This window comes from Theobroma cacao, chromosome 3 (genome assembly GCF_053813885.1).
Source record: "Theobroma cacao isolate CCN51 chromosome 3, ASM5381388v1, whole genome shotgun sequence".
Classification (NCBI taxonomy): domain Eukaryota; kingdom Viridiplantae; phylum Streptophyta; class Magnoliopsida; order Malvales; family Malvaceae; genus Theobroma; species Theobroma cacao.
In genome coordinates this window covers 42,919,936-42,941,511 of record NC_142641.1, presented here as the reverse complement: position 1 = coordinate 42,941,511, position 21,576 = coordinate 42,919,936, and the positions used below count along the sequence as shown (strand labels likewise).

General features: G+C 34.1%; 4 protein-coding genes across 5 annotated transcripts; 1 reads left to right on the top strand and 3 right to left on the bottom strand.

The window, feature by feature from the left end:
• Positions 1–109: 109 nt before the first annotated feature.
• On the bottom strand, positions 110–3,781 carry LOC18606231 (uncharacterized). Its single transcript, XM_007039724.3, has 10 exons — positions 3,564–3,781; positions 3,073–3,132; positions 2,922–2,961; positions 2,236–2,414; positions 2,048–2,086; positions 1,775–1,861; positions 1,542–1,602; positions 1,059–1,183; positions 642–733; positions 110–483 (listed from the first exon to the last, which is right to left on the bottom strand). The coding sequence occupies exons 1-10, from the start codon at positions 3,609–3,611 to the stop codon at positions 369–371; spliced, it is 846 nt and encodes a 281-aa protein (XP_007039786.1). The 5' UTR covers positions 3,612–3,781; the 3' UTR covers positions 110–368.
• Positions 3,782–5,833: 2,052 nt separating this feature from the next.
• On the top strand, positions 5,834–10,067 carry LOC18606230 (Exostosin family protein). 2 transcript variants are annotated; one of them, XR_001926894.2, is made up of 6 exons: positions 5,834–5,975; positions 6,993–7,562; positions 7,679–7,815; positions 7,926–8,274; positions 8,437–9,357; positions 9,784–10,067. XR_001926894.2 is itself a non-coding variant. In XM_088804335.1 (5 exons), exons 2-5 carry the CDS (start codon positions 7,131–7,133, stop codon positions 9,121–9,123), a joined length of 1,605 nt encoding a protein of 534 aa, XP_088660461.1. In that variant the 5' UTR covers positions 5,834–5,975; positions 6,993–7,130; the 3' UTR covers positions 9,124–9,657. The 2 variants fall into 2 exon arrangements, 1 of the variants encoding a protein (XP_088660461.1); XM_088804335.1 differs by lacking the exon at positions 9,784–10,067 and having other exon boundaries at positions 8,437–9,657.
• A 1,065-nt stretch (positions 10,068–11,132) lies between these two features.
• On the bottom strand, positions 11,133–12,326 carry LOC18606229 (uncharacterized). The gene is made up of 3 exons (XM_018116810.2): positions 11,940–12,326; positions 11,710–11,839; positions 11,133–11,547 (listed from the first exon to the last, which is right to left on the bottom strand). Exons 1-3 carry the CDS (start codon positions 12,220–12,222, stop codon positions 11,247–11,249), a joined length of 714 nt encoding a protein of 237 aa, XP_017972299.2. The 5' UTR covers positions 12,223–12,326; the 3' UTR covers positions 11,133–11,246.
• A 3,745-nt stretch (positions 12,327–16,071) lies between these two features.
• On the bottom strand, positions 16,072–20,000 carry LOC18606228 (sphingomyelin phosphodiesterase). The gene is made up of 4 exons (XM_018118302.2): positions 18,360–20,000; positions 17,380–17,526; positions 16,967–17,083; positions 16,072–16,861 (listed from the first exon to the last, which is right to left on the bottom strand). The coding sequence occupies exons 1-4, from the start codon at positions 19,875–19,877 to the stop codon at positions 16,253–16,255; spliced, it is 2,391 nt and encodes a 796-aa protein (XP_017973791.2). The 5' UTR covers positions 19,878–20,000; the 3' UTR covers positions 16,072–16,252.
• Between the last annotated feature and the right edge of the window lie 1,576 nt (positions 20,001–21,576).

Here is a 21,576-nt window from a genome sequence, read left to right as displayed (position 1 = left end):
GGATTGAAGACAACTCCTAGCCACAATGATCATTGGGACAAAAAGACGAGCTCTCTACCTAAAACTAGCAACTTAACCTAACCAAAAAAGAGCAAAAACCTTCAACAACTTAGCATCAAAACCCTTTTCAACTTATTGGTTTGAATTTAATACAAAGATAACAATGGCAGTTGCCAAAATTCCTAGTATTGAGCATACCCACTCAAAAGTCAAAACTAAAAGAGTTCAATTTCTTTTCTTTGAATAACTGGATGTGAAGTTTTCGATAAAACAACATAACTTGAAGCAAACACTTTGATCAATTTAATCTAGATTTCCTAAAGAGGGAAGAAAAAAATTTAACAAAAATTAAAGAGGGAAAGACAATTTCACACATCAGTTAATATTAAAGAAGATACAATCACCACATATGCTAGAAAAAAGAAAATAGCTATTTGAACGAAGAACTTTGGATTTTCCCTCATGTTTGGAGATGTAACCGCCCTGCAAACCAGAATCCAGTCACTTTGTTAAGCCTGGAGATGGAGGAAATGGATAATAGAGGACAGTGCATGTGAAACATATGATTCACCAAGTGTTTTTTGTGGAACTTATGCAGCAACCGGATACTACCTTAAAAAAAAAAAAAAACCAGATACTACCTTGCAATTCGCTGTGAAAATCGATGAAATGGCAAACTCTGGATGAAGACAATGCCCGGTCCTGTTAGAACAGCTGTTACCAAATTGTCACCCTACAATTTCGCAAAAAGAACATCACAATCACAAGGCCATAGGTAAGTGATATGCAGCCATGGGCATCAAGCAAAGTCCTACGAAGCAGTGCAACTGAGACCACACCATCTCATCAATCATAAAAGATGAACCATATTTAATTAATAATTCTTGTAAGTAGAAGCTGCAATCAACAAGAACAAATTTCTTGGCCAAAATACAATTAAAAACACACACATACACAAATTTTAACAAAAAAAAAAAAAAAACATGCATGCACCACCACCCCCACTCAACCACCATCATATCTCGAGAGTACAAAAAGACTAACTCAAAGCCACTTACTCCAAAAACTGCTCTTCTCATTGGACCATTGAATTTGATTTGGACGTCGATGGAAGCAGTGAGGGCCACAATGCATGACACGTCAACTGCCAACACCTCACCCACCTCAAGATTTTTCTGCACAACTAGCAAAAGAAAGAAAACCACAAAATCCCATTAATCAGGTTACCTAGGGATATGTCTATCAACTTCAACTTTTTGCTGTAACTAGCAAGAGGAATATGTTATCAATGATTGGTTAAGCAATACGAAAAGACTTTTTTTTTTACTTTCCAGGGAGGGAAGGGGAGAACAAAAAGATAATAAGAAAAAATGGGAAGAATGAAATAAAACATGCTCTTGTATGACCTCTAAAACATGCATATGAATTTACATAGAAAAACTAAGTACAGCCCTAACCTGTCATAAAACCAAAAGGCAAGTAAAATGTAAAAGGTTGTGGTATTTTTAGCACTCAAGTAACTCTAACAAAAATACACATACCAGATCCACCAGCAACAATAAATGCAAGCCCCTGGCCAGATAACTTCTGTCTCAGAAATCCCTGTCATGACAGTACCATGTTCATCAAATACAAAGACAGAAACCGCTTGAAAAACTTTGAGAAATAAATCAAAGAAACAGAAGTACATATCAGAAAAAGATCAGTTGAACGCAGCTTGAGTACACATCTGATAAGGAGGGAAAATGTAAAAATTAAGCTATCATTATGTCACCTCTACACCAGTTACGACATTTCGTGGCCGCTGATCAACCGTATTATTGACCTTCACATCATTGATGGAGCAAAGAAATGCATCTGGCTACAAAACAAGTTTACAAGATGACATAAAACTTCCAGCTAATGAAATGAAAAACAAGTTAATTCAGCAGGAAAAATGAATTTCCATGTAGTTATTCGAATTCTCAACTTCAATGAGAAGTACAAAGAAAAGGAAACTAATAATTAGTGGAAAGAAAGGAGAATGACCAATGAACAAGTCAGCTACCTGACACAAAAGCTCTCCACCAAACATTGCCAAATCAATCTGTCAAATAAACATGAACCAGGAACAAGAGAAACTCATGGTTAGCCATACGAAACTAACAATTCTGGGATCATGAAGTACTCAGACTTAACATATTCTATAAATAAAATAAGTAAATTGTTGACATTTTGTTAGTTTGAAACACGAACCGGAAGAATCCTTGCCAGAGAAGGTGCAGCAATTCCAACAAATCCATCATTTGGACCAGGATTGCGAAGAGAAATACTAGTTATACTCTTGCCAAAAAGCCACTGCCACATGCCTACCTCGTTTTCAGGGACATAGGTGTTTTCCATTTCAATGGACCCAGACATGAAGCACATCGAGCCTACATTTTTGTTTATGTCAAGTCCATCACAATTTGCATGAAATAACATTTACACGATAGCAAAGAATGACTAATAGAATGCAGAAAGCCAGTCATCTTATTGATTCAGCAGTTCTCCTAACTGTTCTTCAGCTGATGATCTAATTCATAGAAGTTTGCTGATCATAATTATAAGCAACTACGATGGGATAGGGATAGATGGTCTAAATTGATACTAAAGTAGATTCTCCCTTTTATTAAACGTTTTGACTCCTCTAACCACTATTTGTACTACAATATATTCTAGGCAGTAGAAAGCTCTAGCATTTCAAATAGGAGAATATGGGGCTGAACTCCTAGTACCCAGAAAGCCTAGCCATTCATAATTTCACCATGAAACATAAGTGCATAATCACCAAAATACTAAAGCTATGATGAATAGCATTGAGACACTAATTCCTATATTAAAACACAAAAGTATAGTAGCACTAATCCAACCGAGATACAACAGCGCAGAGAACAACCTACCAGGTTTTGCAATAACTTTTTCTTGCGGCTTCAACATTATCTGGCAAATGAAAGAATCAATACCAAGATTAAAAAAAAAAATTCACAATCATAGGGACCGGATCATAGGCGTAATTAAAAATGAAAAATCCTGATAAACGCTTGGTAGTACCTGAACTATTTGAGCCTCACCACCCAATATTTGAAATGGGATCACAGCATCTTGCGGACTCTACACGATTTTATAACAACATGAGATTATGAAGCATATGAAATATATATTAACGTAGTGACGTTTACACGAGACAAAATTAATATTCTAATTTCCTTTAGAAAAGCTGAAAAAATATTTGCTGTTTCCCGACCTTGGCATTTACACTAGCTATTCTCACAGTTTGATCACTGCAGTCTCAAAACTGTAGAAAGTTGTGTACAAATTGACTATAAAGGGATCAATTTCAAGAGAAATGGAGTCAGAGTCAACTCTATTTAAGGAAACCCAATTCACGAATCTTCAGATCAAATGCCAAAGTAAAGTCTAAATTTGATTAAAATTTCACTCCAGTCAACAAGAAACAAAGTTCAATTTCCTTCAAATGTTACCTCAATTTTCTCAGGAACCAAACAGAAAATCAGTGAAGGAGTAAAAAAAAAAAAAATTACCTGATAAACGTAAGGTTGAAAAGGAGTAGAAAAGAACGGGGCGGCCATCTAGAGATCTCGAATGAGAAATTAAAACCTCCGATTTCGAGATTTAATCCGGGTTCTACACTTTAATCACTAATTCATTTCAGCTACAAGATCGAAAATACGGGAAAAAAATAAAAATAAAAATAGATTCTCTCAAAAATTGTTTGCTCCGCTTTTCTTCTTTTAATCGAAGTGGGGCGATCCGAGATTAAATAGGTGGAGACTCAAGTTACGGAATTAGCCTTAATAATTTTGTGATTTTTCAGGTGATTTGGCGGGTTATGGGATGTTCGGTGGCTTTTTAGTCATTTGAGATAACGGATTGGGTCGACATTGGAGCGTGTGATGAGGTGGCGTTGCGTTATTGGTAGAAGTTGCAAGTCTCGACGTGTGCGGAAATTGTCAGTCTAACTTTATCACGGAGAGGAGCATAGGAAGAAACGTTTCTCGTGGCAACGACGTCGCTTCACCTTGTTCTCTTTCTGATTTTTCTAAGAAAAAAACAGAAAATCTATTTTATGAAACCATTTTTACCCTCAAACTTGCCTACTTACATCGACGTCAACGGCTGGTTTGATTTAAAAAAATTTTGCTGATTTTTGTTTCAAAAATGAAAATTAATTACATTTGCCTAAAATAGCAATTTGTATTTATTGTGTAAATTTGAGTGATACATATATACAGCAATGAATATTTTAATAATAATAAATTATTTGACTTTGCGCTTTATTATTTAAAACAAAAATTTATGTTCATTTAACTTAAAGTTTCTTATGAGATTAATTATGTTCCTTGTTTCACAGAAGGAAAGTTAGAAACATATATTCAAATTTGAGATACAAAGAAATAAATAAATGATCATTTCAAGATTAAAACTTTATATTTTTTGAGTCAATTGGTTCTTGAAAATATTAAAATTTAAATGAGAATGGATACTTTATAATTGAATACTTTGTATTACTCAATCCAATTAAGTAGGATTAACATATTTTATAATCGAGTTCGAAATAGTTGAAATAATAAAATTACTATCCATCACAAATCCGGATAGAGTTTACAAAGTAATTTTAAGATATCATTATTTAAACTTAATTATAAATAATAATTTTTAATATTAAATTTTAATTTTATATATATCATTTTTATTTTATAAATTACTTATAATTAATGTAATACTTATTAAAATTCATTAATTGTTATAAATATAATTTTTAAATTTTAACTTATTTTTAAGAGTTAATTTGAATTTATTAATTTAATTTTTATTAATAATATACATAAAATTTAATTTTAAATTTATTTTAATAAAATATTTAACGTGTTCGGATTTAATGTAAAATTAAATTCAAATAATTACTTTTTTACATAATTTCCCAACAATTAAATACAATTCAAATTAAAACAGATTAGTAACTCTCCAATGAAATTGGGGCACTAAGCTTGCTCGGGCTATTTCAGTGCTGAAAGCGAAGATTTCTCTTCTCTGCTGCTGCGTCTGGCTTGGAATTCTATCATATTTGGAGGGAAGGGAATTCAAGGAAGCAAATTTGTAGAACATTATCTCCTTATGCCGTTTTTAATCAAATAGCTTATAATATACAATCTAGATTTAATTCTTTAACTATTTCTATTACCAATCCTTCACATGTGGAACATTGCAGGAGATAGGAAATTATTTTTCTGTAACCCTTTGCCTATTTTGGATAATGTAATACAATTTTAATTATCTAAAAAAATAAATTAGTAATTATGAATATTTTTTACATTGTTTTGTTAGTTAAATACACACATATATATGCATTACAAATATTGACCTTCAAATGTAACGTAAACTTTATCTATATTTTTAATTTTTTCATGTAATATTATGTTTTTTTCCCAAAATTCTCTAAATATTTTTTTTCAATTAACATCTTATAAATAATTTCTGCATCTACATGAAGCTACACTGTCAATTACTTAATTTTATCTAATAAAATTATTAAAATACCTCAATTCAAAGTTAGTTTATTTATTTACATTTAAAAATATTTTTATAATTTTATTACATGAATTGACAACGTAATTGTTGTAGTTATCAAGAAGCTACTAATTGAAAAAAAAATGAAGTGTCATGTGTATAAGTAAATTTTCTTCAAAACGTATTATTGTTAAATAAAATAAAAAATAAATAAACTGGGACAGACAGTTGAGAAAAGTCAAGACAACTATATATACCATTGCCGAGACCGTTACCGCCTCTTCCGCTGTTTCCCTCCATTTCAAACCTTTCTTCTCTGTCTTTTTCTCTCTCATACGAAACTCTGTCTCCATCTTTTCTCTTCTCTGTTCACTCTCGATCAGATCCCTTCAATTACCAGAATCTTTGTTTCTCTCTTCGTTCAGGTAATAATCTCTTTTCTCTTTTCCTTTGTTACCTTTTCTTTCTTCCTTCTTTCTTTCCAGTCTAAGATTTCACGTTGACACATAAAATTCCAGCTAAGTTATGATAACCCCACAGAAGACGTAAGATTTAATATGCGGTTTAAAAAGGATCAAGAGTGTGAAATTCTAGATGGATGGATTCCCAAGTTTGGAAGCTTTCAAATTTCAGACATATGCAATTGATCTTGGTCAACTGTTTTATAAGAACCGTTCATTTTTCGCTTAAACAGGAAACCCTGTTTTGTGTCTACTTTTTCAATGTTTTTTTCCCTCGTTAGCTTTGTCGGATTCATCGTATTTAATTTGCCCTGCTTTAGTTCTTATCACAATTGCAATTATACGCTTTCCTGTTGGATATATTCTTCAATATAATTTTATTAGGATAAAGACACAAATTTCTCGGTTGTGAACTTCATAGAGTTGCTTTGCTGTTGGAAGTTGATGGCTACCCTTAAAATTTGGTCTTTGGCATTTGCCTACTGCCTTGATCTGTTCTGTTTTTCTGGGTTGAGTTAACCAAATTCTTTGACTCTGTGGGTGGTCTGCTGGAAATCTTGGATAACTTCAATATGGTTGTCTTATCTAACTTTGAAATCTTTTCTTGAAATTGTTAAAACTTGGATCAATAACTAAAATAGTGAAGATTTAATGAAATTTCATGAATTTGACCGAGATCATAAGAACCATAATTTTCTATTAATTTGTCCATGCAATGGAAACAAAATTTGATATCCCGTACCGCCTCTATTCAAATTCAAAGAATCTAAAATCAATGCAGGGAAACATATTCGAATCCTTATTGTTTTCTCGTGAGATTATATCTTAAGTGTGCCTTAAGTTCAAATATGGTACAGCCACCTGTTTTTCATCTGTTTTCTTGAACTATTTATGGTATAACATCTGTGTCTTATTGTGGAAAGACTGGTGAAAATGTTCTTGATTTGATACTTTAAATTTTCTTTTTCTGCCTCGTGTTAGTGTCTGTCTCATTAACAAGATGGAGTAGATGAAGTTGGGGGATCGAAGGCGTATTATGTTAAGGCAAAGGCCAGAATCACTGCACTTCTTTGCCCTTTCTGATTGGCAAGTTGGAACTCCTCGTGTACAATTAATGAGATGAGGAAACTATTGAAACACGTTGCTGTAGCCCTGATTAGAGAATTAATCCGGCATTGCAGATGGCGCAAAATTGACTGGAGAAAGTTGTTTTTTGCTGGAGCAGTCATGTCAATAGCTGGTGTAGTACTTCCAACCTTGTTGTTTACTTATCGCCGAAACATCTGGTTCCTCCCTTCTCTTGTTAATGATTCATCACACCAATCTTTGAATGGTTCCGTGCATTTGAGCAACAACCTGACAGAGACAAGATCGGAACGATTTCAACTTCTTTCAACTGCTCCCTCTGTTTCATTCAATTCATCGACTGAAGCGAAAGGAAGACATAGAGTTTCTCGTAGAAGGCGAAAGAGAAGGCGGAGGAGTAAAATCGACGATGGACCACAGGTCATAACTCCTCCTCCTCGTAGAACAGTATCTCCACGCCTACAGGTAGAGATATTAGAGTCATTTATCCCCCTTCTTCTTTTCCTCTTCCATTTTACATGTGAAGTATGGCACGTTAGCGATATCAATAATCTAACCAATATGTGTCACTTGTGGCTTAGAGATACCTTCGGTCGTTGTCACCTGATGAGTCTCTTCTGTACGCGAAAAAGGAAATTGAGCATGCACCAGCTGTAGATAATGATGATGATTCTTATCTGTATGCTCCGGTATTTCGGAATGTCTCTATTTTCGAAAGGTATTTTCATTTCACAATTTCATTTCATTGACAAATGAGTTCCAGTGGTGATTTTGGCAATGTCAATGGTAGTTAACCATTGAAAATTACGTTATTGCTGAAACTTTTAGGAGCTGCGAGTTGATGGAGATGATACTTAAAGTCTACATTTACCCTGATGGAGAGAAGCCCATTTTCCATGAACCTCATCTTTTAGGTATTTATGCTTCTGAAGGATGGTTTATGAAGTTACTGGAGGCAGACAGGGAGTTTGTTACCCAAGACCCGGAAAAGGCTCATCTGTTTTATCTGCCGTATAGTTCACGCCAGCTGGAGTTGGCACTTTATGTGCCTAACTCACATAATCTGAGACCACTGTCAATCTTCATAAGGGACTATGTGAACATGATTGCTGCAAAGTACCCTTTCTGGAACCGCACACATGGGTCAGATCATTTTCTTGTTGCATGCCATGATTGGGTATGGTAATCTATTTTCTGCTTTATCCATAGAAAGAAGAAGTGCCATTTTGATTAGACTCTATTCTTACATGTATATATTCCATATATAGGCATTTTCTGGTTACTGATATCATATCTTACCACCTAAGTTTCCTCTAATCTATATTTTAACCCTTTGCAGGGTCCTTACACAACCTCTGCACACAAGGAGCTAAGAAATAACACCATAAAAGCCGTTTGCAATGCTGACCTATCTGAAAATTTCATTGCTGGAAAGGATGTTTCTCTACCAGAAACCGCCATAAGAAATCCTGGTAGACCTCTTAGATATATTGGTCGTGGGAACAGAGTTTCACAACGCCCGATCCTTGCTTTCTTTGCTGGGAACATGCATGGCAGGGTCCGTCCCAAACTTCTCAAGTATTGGCACAACAAAGAAGAAGACATGAAAATCTATGGTCCTTTACCAATTCGAGTTTCTAGAAATATGACTTACATTCAGCATATGAAATCAAGTAAATATTGTATATGCCCCATGGGTTATGAAGTGAACAGCCCTAGGATTGTTGAGGCTATATATTATGAGTGTGTGCCAGTGATTATTGCAGATAACTTTGTCCTGCCTTTTAATGAAGTCCTGGATTGGAATGCATTTTCTGTGGTCGTGGCTGAAAAGGATATTCCAAAACTGAAGGAGATTCTATTGGCTATTCCATTGAGAAGATACCTTAAAATGCAAATTAATGTGAAGATGGTGCAGAAGCATTTTCTTTGGAATCCAAGACCAATGAGATATGATCTGTTCCATATGATACTACATTCCATTTGGTTTAACAGGCTGAACCAGATCCAAATCTCTCAGGACTAGCTAGTTTTTCTATAGGGGAACATTTTGCCAAGAAGATGGAAGCTGAAAAGGGCCCAACCTCGTGACTAAGCAAGCATCAGTTACCATAATTCGAAGGCTTAGCTGTCGATGTGACAAAGATTGCAACGGAATGTTTATTGCCTTGTGAACTGGTCTCATGCTCAAGACTCAGTGATTGGAGCTGGAAAGAGGAATGAAAGTGCCGATGCCAGAATGAAAATTGTTGATACAGAGGTATAGCTTAATCATTAATCTGAATTTCTTGGTACTTAAATCTTCTAGTTCATGGATTATGACGTTTAGCTTCGACTCTGGCATTGAGTAAATAGGATCTGATATACCAGCACAAGGATTAGAACCTACTCCCGCTTCTACTTTGGTATATTCCCTTTTGTGTTAGTTATCATACATCATCATAAGAACCCCCTACATCAGGATATGCAGCGATGTAATAGCAAATATAGCAAACATAAATATCACTATTTTCTGTAACATTCAATTTTTTTTAGTCAACTTCTGGATAGTTTATCAAAATTTCTGAGTTGAAGTAGATAAATCTAGAAAACTTCATATTCTGCAAATTAATTAGTACTTTATAATACTTGAACCTTTATCTTTACAATGATAAGACCATCGATCTTTTCCTTTTTCCTGCTGCAGGGAAAACCCAAGACAACCTTTGAACTCATTTGGAATAAGAAGATAGGAGACCTGTGAAGTTATACCGCACAGTTTAAACATGTGGCATTCTCTTAGGAAAATGACTTCGCCGTTCTCAAAACATAGATTAGTATAGTAGTTGAAACACTGTGCAACTTTCCTTTCTTCAATTTTTGTTTCACCGTGAACTCACTTTGTTGACTTGGACTGGAAAATGTACGTATTTTCAAATGATTACAATTTAATTTCTGAATAGCTAATGCCCACCAATTCCAAGTCTTTTCTCGAATCTAATCAACTTGTTGCCAAATATATACCATTATAAACTCAAGCTAGCTAACCGTATAAACCCAAAATTACCATGCACCTTCATCACTCTTCATTAATGTAGGAGATAGATACACCTCCCATCATCTAAACTTCACCAACCTTTTGTCTTTTTTCACCTTGACACCAAGGCCTCTACGCTCTTGATTCCGAGGGAGAAAACCGATAAAGTTCTTAAGGAAAAAGCAGGACCCTGTCTCAAAGGAAGCGTAGGATGCAAGAATATTTGGAAAGCGTTCACTTTTGTTATTGCATATTTGCCCCTTTTCCAATTCATTGTTTCTCCCCCAAAAGAAAAAGAAAAGGAATATCAGCAGCACTCAGCGACAAAAAATATCCTCTTGGCTGTCCAGTGTAAAACTGCGACTCCGTACACAGGGGATAGGATTTGAATGACAAAAACATGATCTAAATCTAAAGCTGAACGCTGACCTCGACCCCTTTTTGTGTTTTGTTTCGGTTGATTTGACGTGGATTAATTGTAACTTAGCCTCAAATTTCTGGGGGAAAATCAACTGAAAATTTCGATGCAAGAGTTTTCATCATACCGACAGTGTTCCTGTTTCGCCTTTTTTTCACTTTAAAATCATGGAACTAAGCCAAATTTTAAGTGTTTAAACTGATTCGTATACCGAATAGATACTACAACGTATTACAGTTATGTGTTCACATTGCTGATTGATCCACTGGATATGTACATGCGTCATGCCTGACATGAAGTCACATGACGTTCTGTGGTTTATGGGAATGGCTTGATAGCTTGTACTGTTGTTGCCATGCGTCTAAGTTTGTTGAGAACTCCCACCTTTGCTTTGTACTAATGTAATTTTTTATTCAAGAATAGAAAAGGACCACTGAGCCACTTTTGCAACCTGGGAAGGGACCAGAAGTGAATATGCATATCGCGATTACCAGGTTGTAGCCCACCAGGCCAGATTCCACTGAGCCAATTGGCTCTCTGGCATACCGTGACATTCTCAGTTGGCGAGCAACCCCACCCGATAATCATTTGACTAAAATAATGCAGCAAATTAGAGCAATTTTAATTCAAGTTAACACATAACAATGCCCCAAACATCTCTTTATTTTATTTTTTCAGAGGAGGAAGCATGGATTATTACAAACTTATACAATTGCTATGGAGTCTGATCATCAAGTTCAAGGAACTTATTCACCCAGTCCAAACCAAAGCAACCTTGAGTTGAGAAGTCAAAGAACTCGTTTGCATCAAAGCTAAGTTCCAAGTTCTCATCACTTCCTTTTGCTACCTCTTCTACCATCTGAACTGTTTCCCAAGTTTGCTGTGGCACAGTTTGTTCTGAGGTTGAAGTTTGTTCTGTTTTCTCCTGATTTATTTTCTTGCTCAAATGTGAATTCCAGTAGTTCTTAATTTCATTGTCTGTTCGACCTGGAAGTCTCCCAGCAATCAAGGACCACCTGTACCGACGTTTAAACGGATTCAATATTAATGCTTAGAATTCTCTTTTATTAATACAAGAAAATACACTAGGAATAGTTTTTAATAATGGAAGCGATGGACTGCAAGTCAAAGTCCACTAGATACCTTGCTTTCTTTGTTCAAAAATAAATGATACCAACCTGTTCCCTAGCAGTTTGTGAAGCCTAAGAATTAAGTCCTCTTCTTCATCAGATATGTTTCCTCTCTTGATGTTTGGTCTCAAGTAGTTCAACCATCTCAATCTGCAACTCTTGCCGCAGCGACTCAAACCTATACATGGAAACACTGCAGCCTGTCAAATTCAAATTCCCACTGCTCCAAAAATGGATGCGATGGAATTTCAGCTGAGAGCTATAAAGAAGGCAATTACCTGCTTTAATTGCGATAGTTTTCCATCTCTTTGCACCATGAATCTTAATATATTCAGCCAATTTTCGATCTTCCTCAGCTGTCCATGCTCCTTTGTTCATAACTCTTTTACTCACTCCATCCTTCTTAGGAGCCATCTGCCACTGTGAGAAGGGACAGAGAGAGAGAGAGAGAGAGAGAGAGAGAGAGAGGAAATTAAGCTGGGGAGAGATGCTTTTAGCTGCTAGATTTAGTAAGAGTAACTTTGACTGGGAAAACAAGGAGGGAAGTCGAGTATAAAACATGTGAGAGTTTGGCTTGGTGAGACAGGATTGAATGGTCAGTGAGTGTCCATCCCATCTACCCTTCCTGCGAAGCGAAAGACGGAAGCCCTCAACTACCGGTTCTATTAGACTTTATGTTACCATGGGAGGTGCAACCTCCATTGTATATAGTTTGCTGTTTGTGCTGATTCATGTCCTTGAATCATAGGGAACAATAAAATAACTAAAAAGGTGAGTTTATTTTATTATTTATACAACTGATCATGTTTACTAACTGACTTAATCCAACTTTTCCTTTGTTTTGGATGTGTCCTGTTTCTTTGTTTGTGGCATGATTTCTCCATGCTTAATTTAAATTTAAGTTCAAATTTTCAAGCCAATGTACTTTTAAATGATTGGTATTAGACCATTGACCAATCTTTCATCCTATACAACTTATTTTCACCTTCAAAAACTCCAGTATTAGACCTTTAATTAGAATATGAACCCCTCATACAGCTAGCTAGGTGTTCTTCTAAGTACCAATTTCATTATTTCAATTACATATATGCATATTCAAAAAATTAATGTTCAAGAACTATAGGATTGAAAGCTCGTTGATGAAGAGTGCAGAAGTCTTGATTGCAACATTTTAATTTGCAACCATACAACCAAGAAGATCTCATCACTCTTTGAATTTTATCCAAGAAGAGGTAGTTGGGAACTTTGGGACTGTTTTCCATCACAAATATGGAGATAAGTAATGCTGCCATGGCAGCCGCAAAGTGGACCAATAGGCAACAGCCAGATTTTTACATACCAATATCCCTGCAGCTGGGGAGTTAACTAATTTTTATTAGAAGAGTCAAAGATTAAGAAGAATAAAAGTTAAAAATTTTTAAAATTAATAAATTAAACTTAATTATTAATAATAATAATAAATTATAATAGATAATAATTTTATATAACATGTAAATTAAAAAAAACAAAAAAAAACTTATAATAGTGCTTTAAAAATATTTTGTTCGACGATGATAATATATTTTTTAATATAAATAATTAAATTATTTATAAGAAACTTATCATCTATTTTATTTTGAAGTCTTATCTTTCTAGATAAAAACGATTAAAAAATTAATATAGTCAACATCCATTATTTTTATTTTATTATATTTAAGTTTATAGTACTAAATATTAAACTATAATGCATAAAATATAAATAACTAAATATGATATATAGAATTAATAATTTTTTCTTATACTCAAAAAAATATCTTTTCAACTAAATATAAAACGTAAAACACATTAAAAACATATACTCAAGATAATTTTTTCTTATATAATTAAGATTAATAAAAAATAATATATTAATAAAATTTTAAATAACAACCAATAATACAACACTTGAACTTATATTTGAGAATTACATATACGATAATTTTTTAAGTTTTAAAAATTAAAATCATTAAAAATAAAATCCACATAACAAAAAAATCATGACAAGTAAGAGATATAACCTATATAACAAAAAAAATTAATTGATGAGTCGTAGAAATTTAAAAAAGAAAATATATAAAAACTTAAAATATATTAACAAATAGAATATAATTGAAAAAACTAAATAAATATAAATAATAATAATATAAATAAAAAATTAAATAAAAACTTTATCTCTTTATAATTTTACAATACAATGATAGAAAAAAAAAAGATAAATAAAAAATTTTAAAAAATGAAAAAAATTAAAAATTTGAGTAAAATTGAATAAGATTTATAAGGTTATTTTATTATTTTTTTAATTATATTAATTATTTAATAAAAAATATTTTCAAAATTATTAAATATATATATATATAATATATATAAATTTTCAAAATTGGGGGGGGGGGGGGGCGGCAGCAGCCCCTTTTTGACCTGGCTGGCTTTCATCTTGTCGTTAGTTGGCTCTTCCTCTTGTCCTTCTTTGTGGCTGTTAGCTCCTGCATTCAAGAATGCCAAGAAAATGCCTTGACCACATTCGGCTTGCCTGCAAAAAACGGCAAAAGAAAGTCACATGACGAGGGCCATGGGGTTTTTAAAGTGCAATTATGTTTCACCCATTTGTCTAATCAAAGCAATTTCCCACGCAAATTGGTTTTTTCCTTCTTTATGTATCAAGTTACCACAAAAAGAAGCAAGGTATATGAGTTGGTTTTAGGTAGAAAAAGAAGACTTCTTGTGTCTTAAATTATACAAAGAGACGAAAATGTAAGGATTCTCTAATATTTCACACATTTTTGTCCTTTTTTCCTTCGTCCCTCAAGTTGAATCTAAAATTTTTTAAAATTTAAATCTTTAAAAACTTGGAGAAGAATTAATTGTTCAACCAAATTCAGTGAATTTTGAATATAAAACTGTCTTAGAAGAATGCAAGTGGTTTGATTAACATGCATGGCTGCTGCAAAAACACATTGCAGCTGCTTGTGCGTAGCAATTTTCTATGAAAACTTTGGAATGGTGGCCAATTACGTATCAGAAACATGATGGTATCTACATGGACCACCCATCACATGATTCCCATAATGAGTTCTACGCTGTTTAGGCAAATTTTTGGCTTTTTTTTTTATATTTATTTACGTCATTTACTCCCAGCCCTTCACCTTGGTTTTCTCCTCACTCCCAGTTCTAATTCAATTGGGAAAATGATGAATTTTGATTAACTGTTAAGATTCTTATACTAAGATTATCTCTTAGAGAAACATTTGATTGAAAACAAACCTGATAATCTTGGAGGAAAAGTTTGTGATGGCCCCAATTCCAATTGAAACTTGTAGTGTAAAGATAAGCATATTCAAGAGATGAATCTTTAACCCAAGATGTACCATTTCAACATTTTAATTCCTTTTTCTTATAGAAAATGAAATTCTTTTCCATTCAATATTCCTCTATGTTTTTTAAAAGAATTAATTTGTTTTTTCCCACCTGTCTTTGTCGATAATAAAAACCAGCTTAACCGTCAACTAGACTTGAACCATTTTTTTATTAAGGTTTTCTAACATAAGTTCGAAATAATGATTTATTAGTGATTTAATTAGCAAAAATATTGCGGTCCCCGCTTTTCTAGTTTCTTCAGTTTTCAAACGTCTCACGTGAATTATCACAAAAATAAATAAGTAAGAATTAATTACATGCCATGGACTGCTTTACTAGTAATCTCTATATATAAAAATTGTCCTATCTTTTTTAGTAATTTGAAGAGTATTAATAGCCAAAATTGATTATTAAATTATGCTAGTATTTTGTATTTTACAGTGGACGGTGGCCATCAAACAATTAACATCCAATTTTTGTCGTATGGTTTAGAATCAATAATAATGACAATAACTTACATTTTGATAAACATTAAGAACAAAACAAAGTTCATGAAATAACATTATTGCCATACATTATTTATCATACAAGAGAGCTTCTTTTGGGCTACATTCCAATGCTCTATTAATTTTTCATCATTCTCAATTTCTTTTCTTCCATTTCATTTGAAATCACACTGCAATAAATTTTGATTTTAATTATATAGGGGTACTATGAAAACTACAGTAATTTAACCTTTTAATTACATTTTTTCAACATTTAATAACAATATTAGAAATATAATTTTTGGTAATATATGCAATTTTTGTAATTATACTTTATTTTATAAAAATAATATAAAAATATTATTTAAAATATTTTTAATAACATTTTAAAAATATACAATCTTAAATCAAATTTGACATGAAAATGCAGCGTAACCCTTCTTTTTCGAAAAGAAATTACCATAAGATGAAATATGAATTCAGAAAGCCGAGAGCATTACTATCTCAAGACTCGAGAGAGAGCGTCAGAGCTTTGGAAGGAAAAAGAATAAAGGCGTTTGCAAAATTTCTCTCCTGCTGCACATGTCATTTTGGATACAGAGAGGATGACAAGTACAAGGAAAGGAAACCACCCTCGCGACGAGGAAGACGGAAAAAAAATGAAGAATATGAGCCTTTTTTTTTTTTTTCTCACATTTTATGTACCATTTTCTCCCTGTTCTTGTGTTTCATTTACACTATCGATGAAACAATCCAAAAGCTTTCTTAAATACACTAAACACAACAGATAAGAGCAACACCATCACCACCTTTTTGGAAGCCAGCACCCTAAGATTTACCCTTAAACCATGTTTTCTCATTAATCTCACCGTCATTGCACCCATCATTAGAAGCCAGGAACCCATTAAGCAAACCAGAGTTTTCATGGCCTCTCCAGGTCCACTCGCGCTTGCTGCATCACCTGGGACATCCACATAGGACCACTTAGAACCTACATCAGTATTTTCGGGGCAGTTTAGGCCAAGGCTTTCATTCAACCAACTGGATAACCAGATAAGCAGCTTTGCAAGCCATGCAACCTCATCATCAGAGATTGGGCGCTTCATCCAGTCACCCTTGTATGTGATATTTGCTAGCGTTTGGTTGCCAACTCTTCTGGGCTTGAAGATTTCATCACGTAAGTGCTGAGGCTGTCTCAATTCAGGTGAAATAGGAATTGGCTTCACCATTGAGCCACCAAACAAGTAGCCCACTTTAGCTTTCAATGAATCTATTAACTTAAGTCCGTGTGAAAGATTATCACCAGATATCCCTTGCAACTCAGCTTCTGCACGCATTATAAACAACTGCAACAACAAAATGATTGTCAAAGGATGAGAACAAACATTCTGATAGATTACAAATAACACAACCACAGCTTTTCAATAGCAAACAATAAAAACTATAAAAACCTGAAGTAGTTGCTGTCCCCCATCTTCCCCATCACTAAAGAGTCTTAGATCCTTGTTCCAATTCTCATGCAAGAAAGATCCATCAGCGTCACTTTCACATAACCCATCCTCCCAGTCCTGATGTCACCAGCAAAAGAAATCAATGAAATGAAATGTGATGCTGAGAAAGTTGTGTTATTGTTGGCATGTGCTGAGTATCAACAAATGTGGGAGAGTGACCTAAAACTACCTCAGAAACTATTGAGGAACAATAAGTGAAATTAAAAAACAAAAAAATGAACTTGTACTTAATATTTGGTTCAGAATGCTGACCAGCTGCTCAAATTTTCATCAACCTCAGAAAACATTTGAACCCTATTTGCTTACACGGATAGGCAAAAGCACTAGAGTATAGAGATTGAGTTAGAAATTACCTGCAGCTGTTCCTGAATTGAAGGAACAACTCTATATGTGCTATTGAGTGTTGATTTGCTTGATACAGCTTGTTTAGAATGAAAAACAGTATCTACATTCTTTATCAGATCAACCAGCTCTTTAGAGGATGTCAACAAGCTTATCACCTGTATAAACAAGATAAAGAATGAACAGAATCTTGAAAGAAAAATAGATAATAATATCGAAGACAATATTCTATGTTAAAATCATAAGAAAACTCAGGTACATGTACCAAGTGCACTATGACTGCCCAATATTCCTTATTTCAGCCCAATGCTTCTCCATTATCTACAACTTTAAGACAGTGTTGAAAGCCTATAAAAAGATGGTTGAACATGATTTGAAATTGATATGAATCTATGCAATCAAAATAAGCCATGAAATGATTATTCCTAAACTCCACGTGAAACTAACACGCCCCCTTCTCCCCTACTCTATTCAACTTATATAGATGGTAGATTTCCTCTAAAGATGACAAGACCATAACAAGAACTTTATTTTCCTCTAGAAGTCACATGCATATCACTGTTCAAACACTCATGCAATCTCAGGCTCAACTTAGGACAATCCAAAATCTAGGCCTAATCTCACAGTTCTAGAACAACTAAAACACCACATCAACCCACATTAATTTCGCCACTAGAAAGCCCCAATAACACCTGCATTCCCCCATAAGGAAAGGCAATAATGTTCCTTTTTCAGAAACTAGACTTATGCTAATATATGTATATAGAATATTCTTATTCTTTTAAATAACCAGTCTAAACATGGGCTGGACTTGTTAGGATCATCAGACTAGAACCAGATTTTTTGGCAATTAAGTAATGAAATCTTTTCAATCTTCCATTTTTTTATTTTTTTTTTGTGACTAGATCATTGATATTAGATTAAATCACAAGAATACACACAGAAAATTTCACTTGACCAAAGTGAAAAAAGCCATAATTAAGAAACAAACCTTCAATACCATGTCAACTATTACTTCTGGATCCGTATGGAGAAACTTGTGTGCAAAGCCGATAAAATGCATAACAAGTGAACTGTAGTATAAGTAATTAGACAACACATAGCCTTGCCATAATGGCAAATATCCAGAAGCTTCAGACTGCAGTTCCTGCTTCCTCACATCTTTACTTGATCCATTCACAATCGCATCAAGCTCTGCAAAATCATCCAAGCTAACTGTCCAAGGCTCCATATAAGTAACCCAAACAGAAAACACCTGGGATGCATTCTTGATTGAAGATCCCACAGGACAAAACAAGAATGTTCTCAATATAAACCTATATAATGGCCTCTGTATCCACGAGTTCCAAGAACCGACAGAACACAAAGAAACAACATCCCTCGACTTCCCACTATCAAAACCGCCAGAAACCCTCCAGCTTGGACTTTCACTATGCTCAATTTTGCCAAACCCATCCGTGCTTATCACTGAGCTCAAATTCAAGTACTTCACAAACAACTTCACCGCCTCACCCAACCCGCTAGTTGGTGGGGTCTCCCCAAGCACTGACCTAAACGGAAATGATACACCAAACGATTTGCATACATTAACAGGCAATGGCGAAAAATCATTATCAACCAACCAGTAATGCACAAAAACGTTGACCAAAAACTCAGCTCGAAATATAACTGAACCATCGCACTTCAAAGAGTAATTCAAAATCGAACTACGATAAGGTTGGTGAGCACCCAAATCAAATATAGGAACAAAAGCATGAAGATACGCATATAAAAGCTGTATATAAAGATTACCCTCGAATTTTTGCTCCATTTCACGCTTATTCAACCCCGAAAAACCCCGAATTGAATGTGTCCAATTCTCTAACCTAAACTTCTTGCTTCTTTTTACTGAATTAGAGTCCAAGTTCTCGCTGTTTCCTTTACAAACCGGATAATAAGCGAACCAAAACATATAATATTCGATAACATTCAATTGAATTTGACATAGAGAACCCTTAATTGAATCTTCTTTGACTTTACCTTTAAACAAACGGCACAAATCGGATAAAACCCGGCAAGCTTTTTCGTTAGATAGCATGAACCGGACCCACACCGGGAGCCGTTCGATTGGGAACACGTATTTGACTAGAGAGTGTCGATCAACGGCTGAGATTGAGTTCATTAAGGTTCCGTTTGGGGAAAGGAGGGAAAAGATATTGGCGGAGAAATCTGGGTGATTGGATTGGGAGGCGAGCTCGATCCAGCCGTTGGACTGGGGATGCTGGAGTTTTCGTGGCGGTGGAGGTGGGGATGGTGACGTGGCGTCATCGAAGCCGAAGAGTTTGCAGATTAGGGTTGGGAAGGTGATGGAGAAGAAATGGCGGGACTGATCGGGGGAGTGCGAGTGCAGGAAGGAGTCAATGGAGGCGCAGGTGGCGGAGATTGTGGTAGGAGTGTTGGAGGCGAGGATTGCCGAGGTAAGGTCTTGGGTTTGGGAAAGGGAATCGAAGGTGTACGAGTGAGGGAGCATAGTAAAGTTCGCGGATACGATTGCACCAAAACGAGAAAAATGTTAGGGTTTTGCCTAGAAAGACACGGAGAGAGAAAGAAAGAGACAGAGGAAGGGTTTTGCCCTCTGGAGAGACAGAGGGGGGGTTTTAAATGATAAAGAGAAGTAAATGTGGCGCCTTTTTATGGGTGAAGGATGAAGGTTACGTGGCAACGGATTAAGGGCCTTGATCATGAGATTGTGGGGCCTATTTTCAAAAATACTTTCTAAGTTTCTCCGGTTGCTTCACGATGAGGCCTTTTTTTTCTTTTTATGATTTTGATCAGAATGGGCGGGAATCTTCTGATCTTGCCACGTCGGATTATTAATTTCCATATAACATAATACAATTCCCATGCTTTCTTTAGTAAGTAATTAGATTTAAACTAATAACATCGTTAGCTTATTAAAAACTTTTTTATGACAAGTCACATTTTATCAAGATATATGCAATGCAGTAAAAAAATTTAAAAACCAAAACTATTTAATGTATACTATACATATCATTATCAATAATAGATCCTAATGCTAATTTTCTGAGATTCATTGGAGAATTACTTAATTGAGATTAAAATTGTTCGTTATTTCACGTTTATCTTGAAACAAATCAATGTGCTGATTGGATGGTCACCTATCATGAAAATTTATATTTAGGTTTACATATGTGTGATGTTGCTTTTGATAATATTGTTATATGTTTATTTGTAGACTGTCTAAGCATAGCTTGATCTAAAATATGTAAACTGTTTTAAATTTTTGTCATAATATGAAAAAATTAATTAAATATAAATCCCTCAACTTAGTTGATAAATGAAATATTAGATGTTACGTATTAATCTTTTTCAAAAATTTTGTCATTTTAAGAGTTATTTTCAAATTTTATAATCTAATAGCACAAAAATATCTTATCTTTTTTTACACTTAAATTTACTACTTACTGGAGTTTTTTTAATATTATTTTCATTGACATTAAATTATTTCCTTTTCTTTAATATTATTTTCATTCTATAATTTTACGAATTAATTTTGTTAATCTCAATAAAATTACAATCCATTGTATTGGTTTAGTCTTGGCATACATAGTAGGTTGAGAAATGAGACAAAACAAAGTTAGCTTTCATCTCATCGTTTAGAAAAAAATAAATCTTTTTTGGCCGGCTAAATAAAAATTAGAAAGCAACAAGGGTTCCGCCAAATATAAGTTTTCCTTTTTGTCTTTAATTCTTTTGGGCCCTGAGTTCAGGATACCTTGCAGAGTTATTGGGCTCGAAAACAACATCACGACCATGTCCCAATCAATTTGTGGTCCGTTTGTTCAAATTCAGATTCTGAAGAGTACAGTTTTTCTAGTAGTCAAGTGTTGGTTTCAATATTTCTTTCAAAAGTTGAAAATTAAGAATTTTTTTAGAGATAAAACCCTCTAATTAGTAACACGAGTTCGCGTTTCGATATATATGTATAGGGTAAATATAAAAAAAGCACCATGGACTTTGAGGTAGAATAAGTTTTCTCTCTAAAATTTAATATAAGACGCTTAATTATCCTATTTTTTTCATTGACAATGTTAAATATAAACTCATTAGAATATCGTTTATGTCATTAAATTGGTATTAATAATAAAATAAAAAAACTTAAAATTAAAGCTTATGGTGTTAGGTAGAAAAGTAATACAAATAAACAA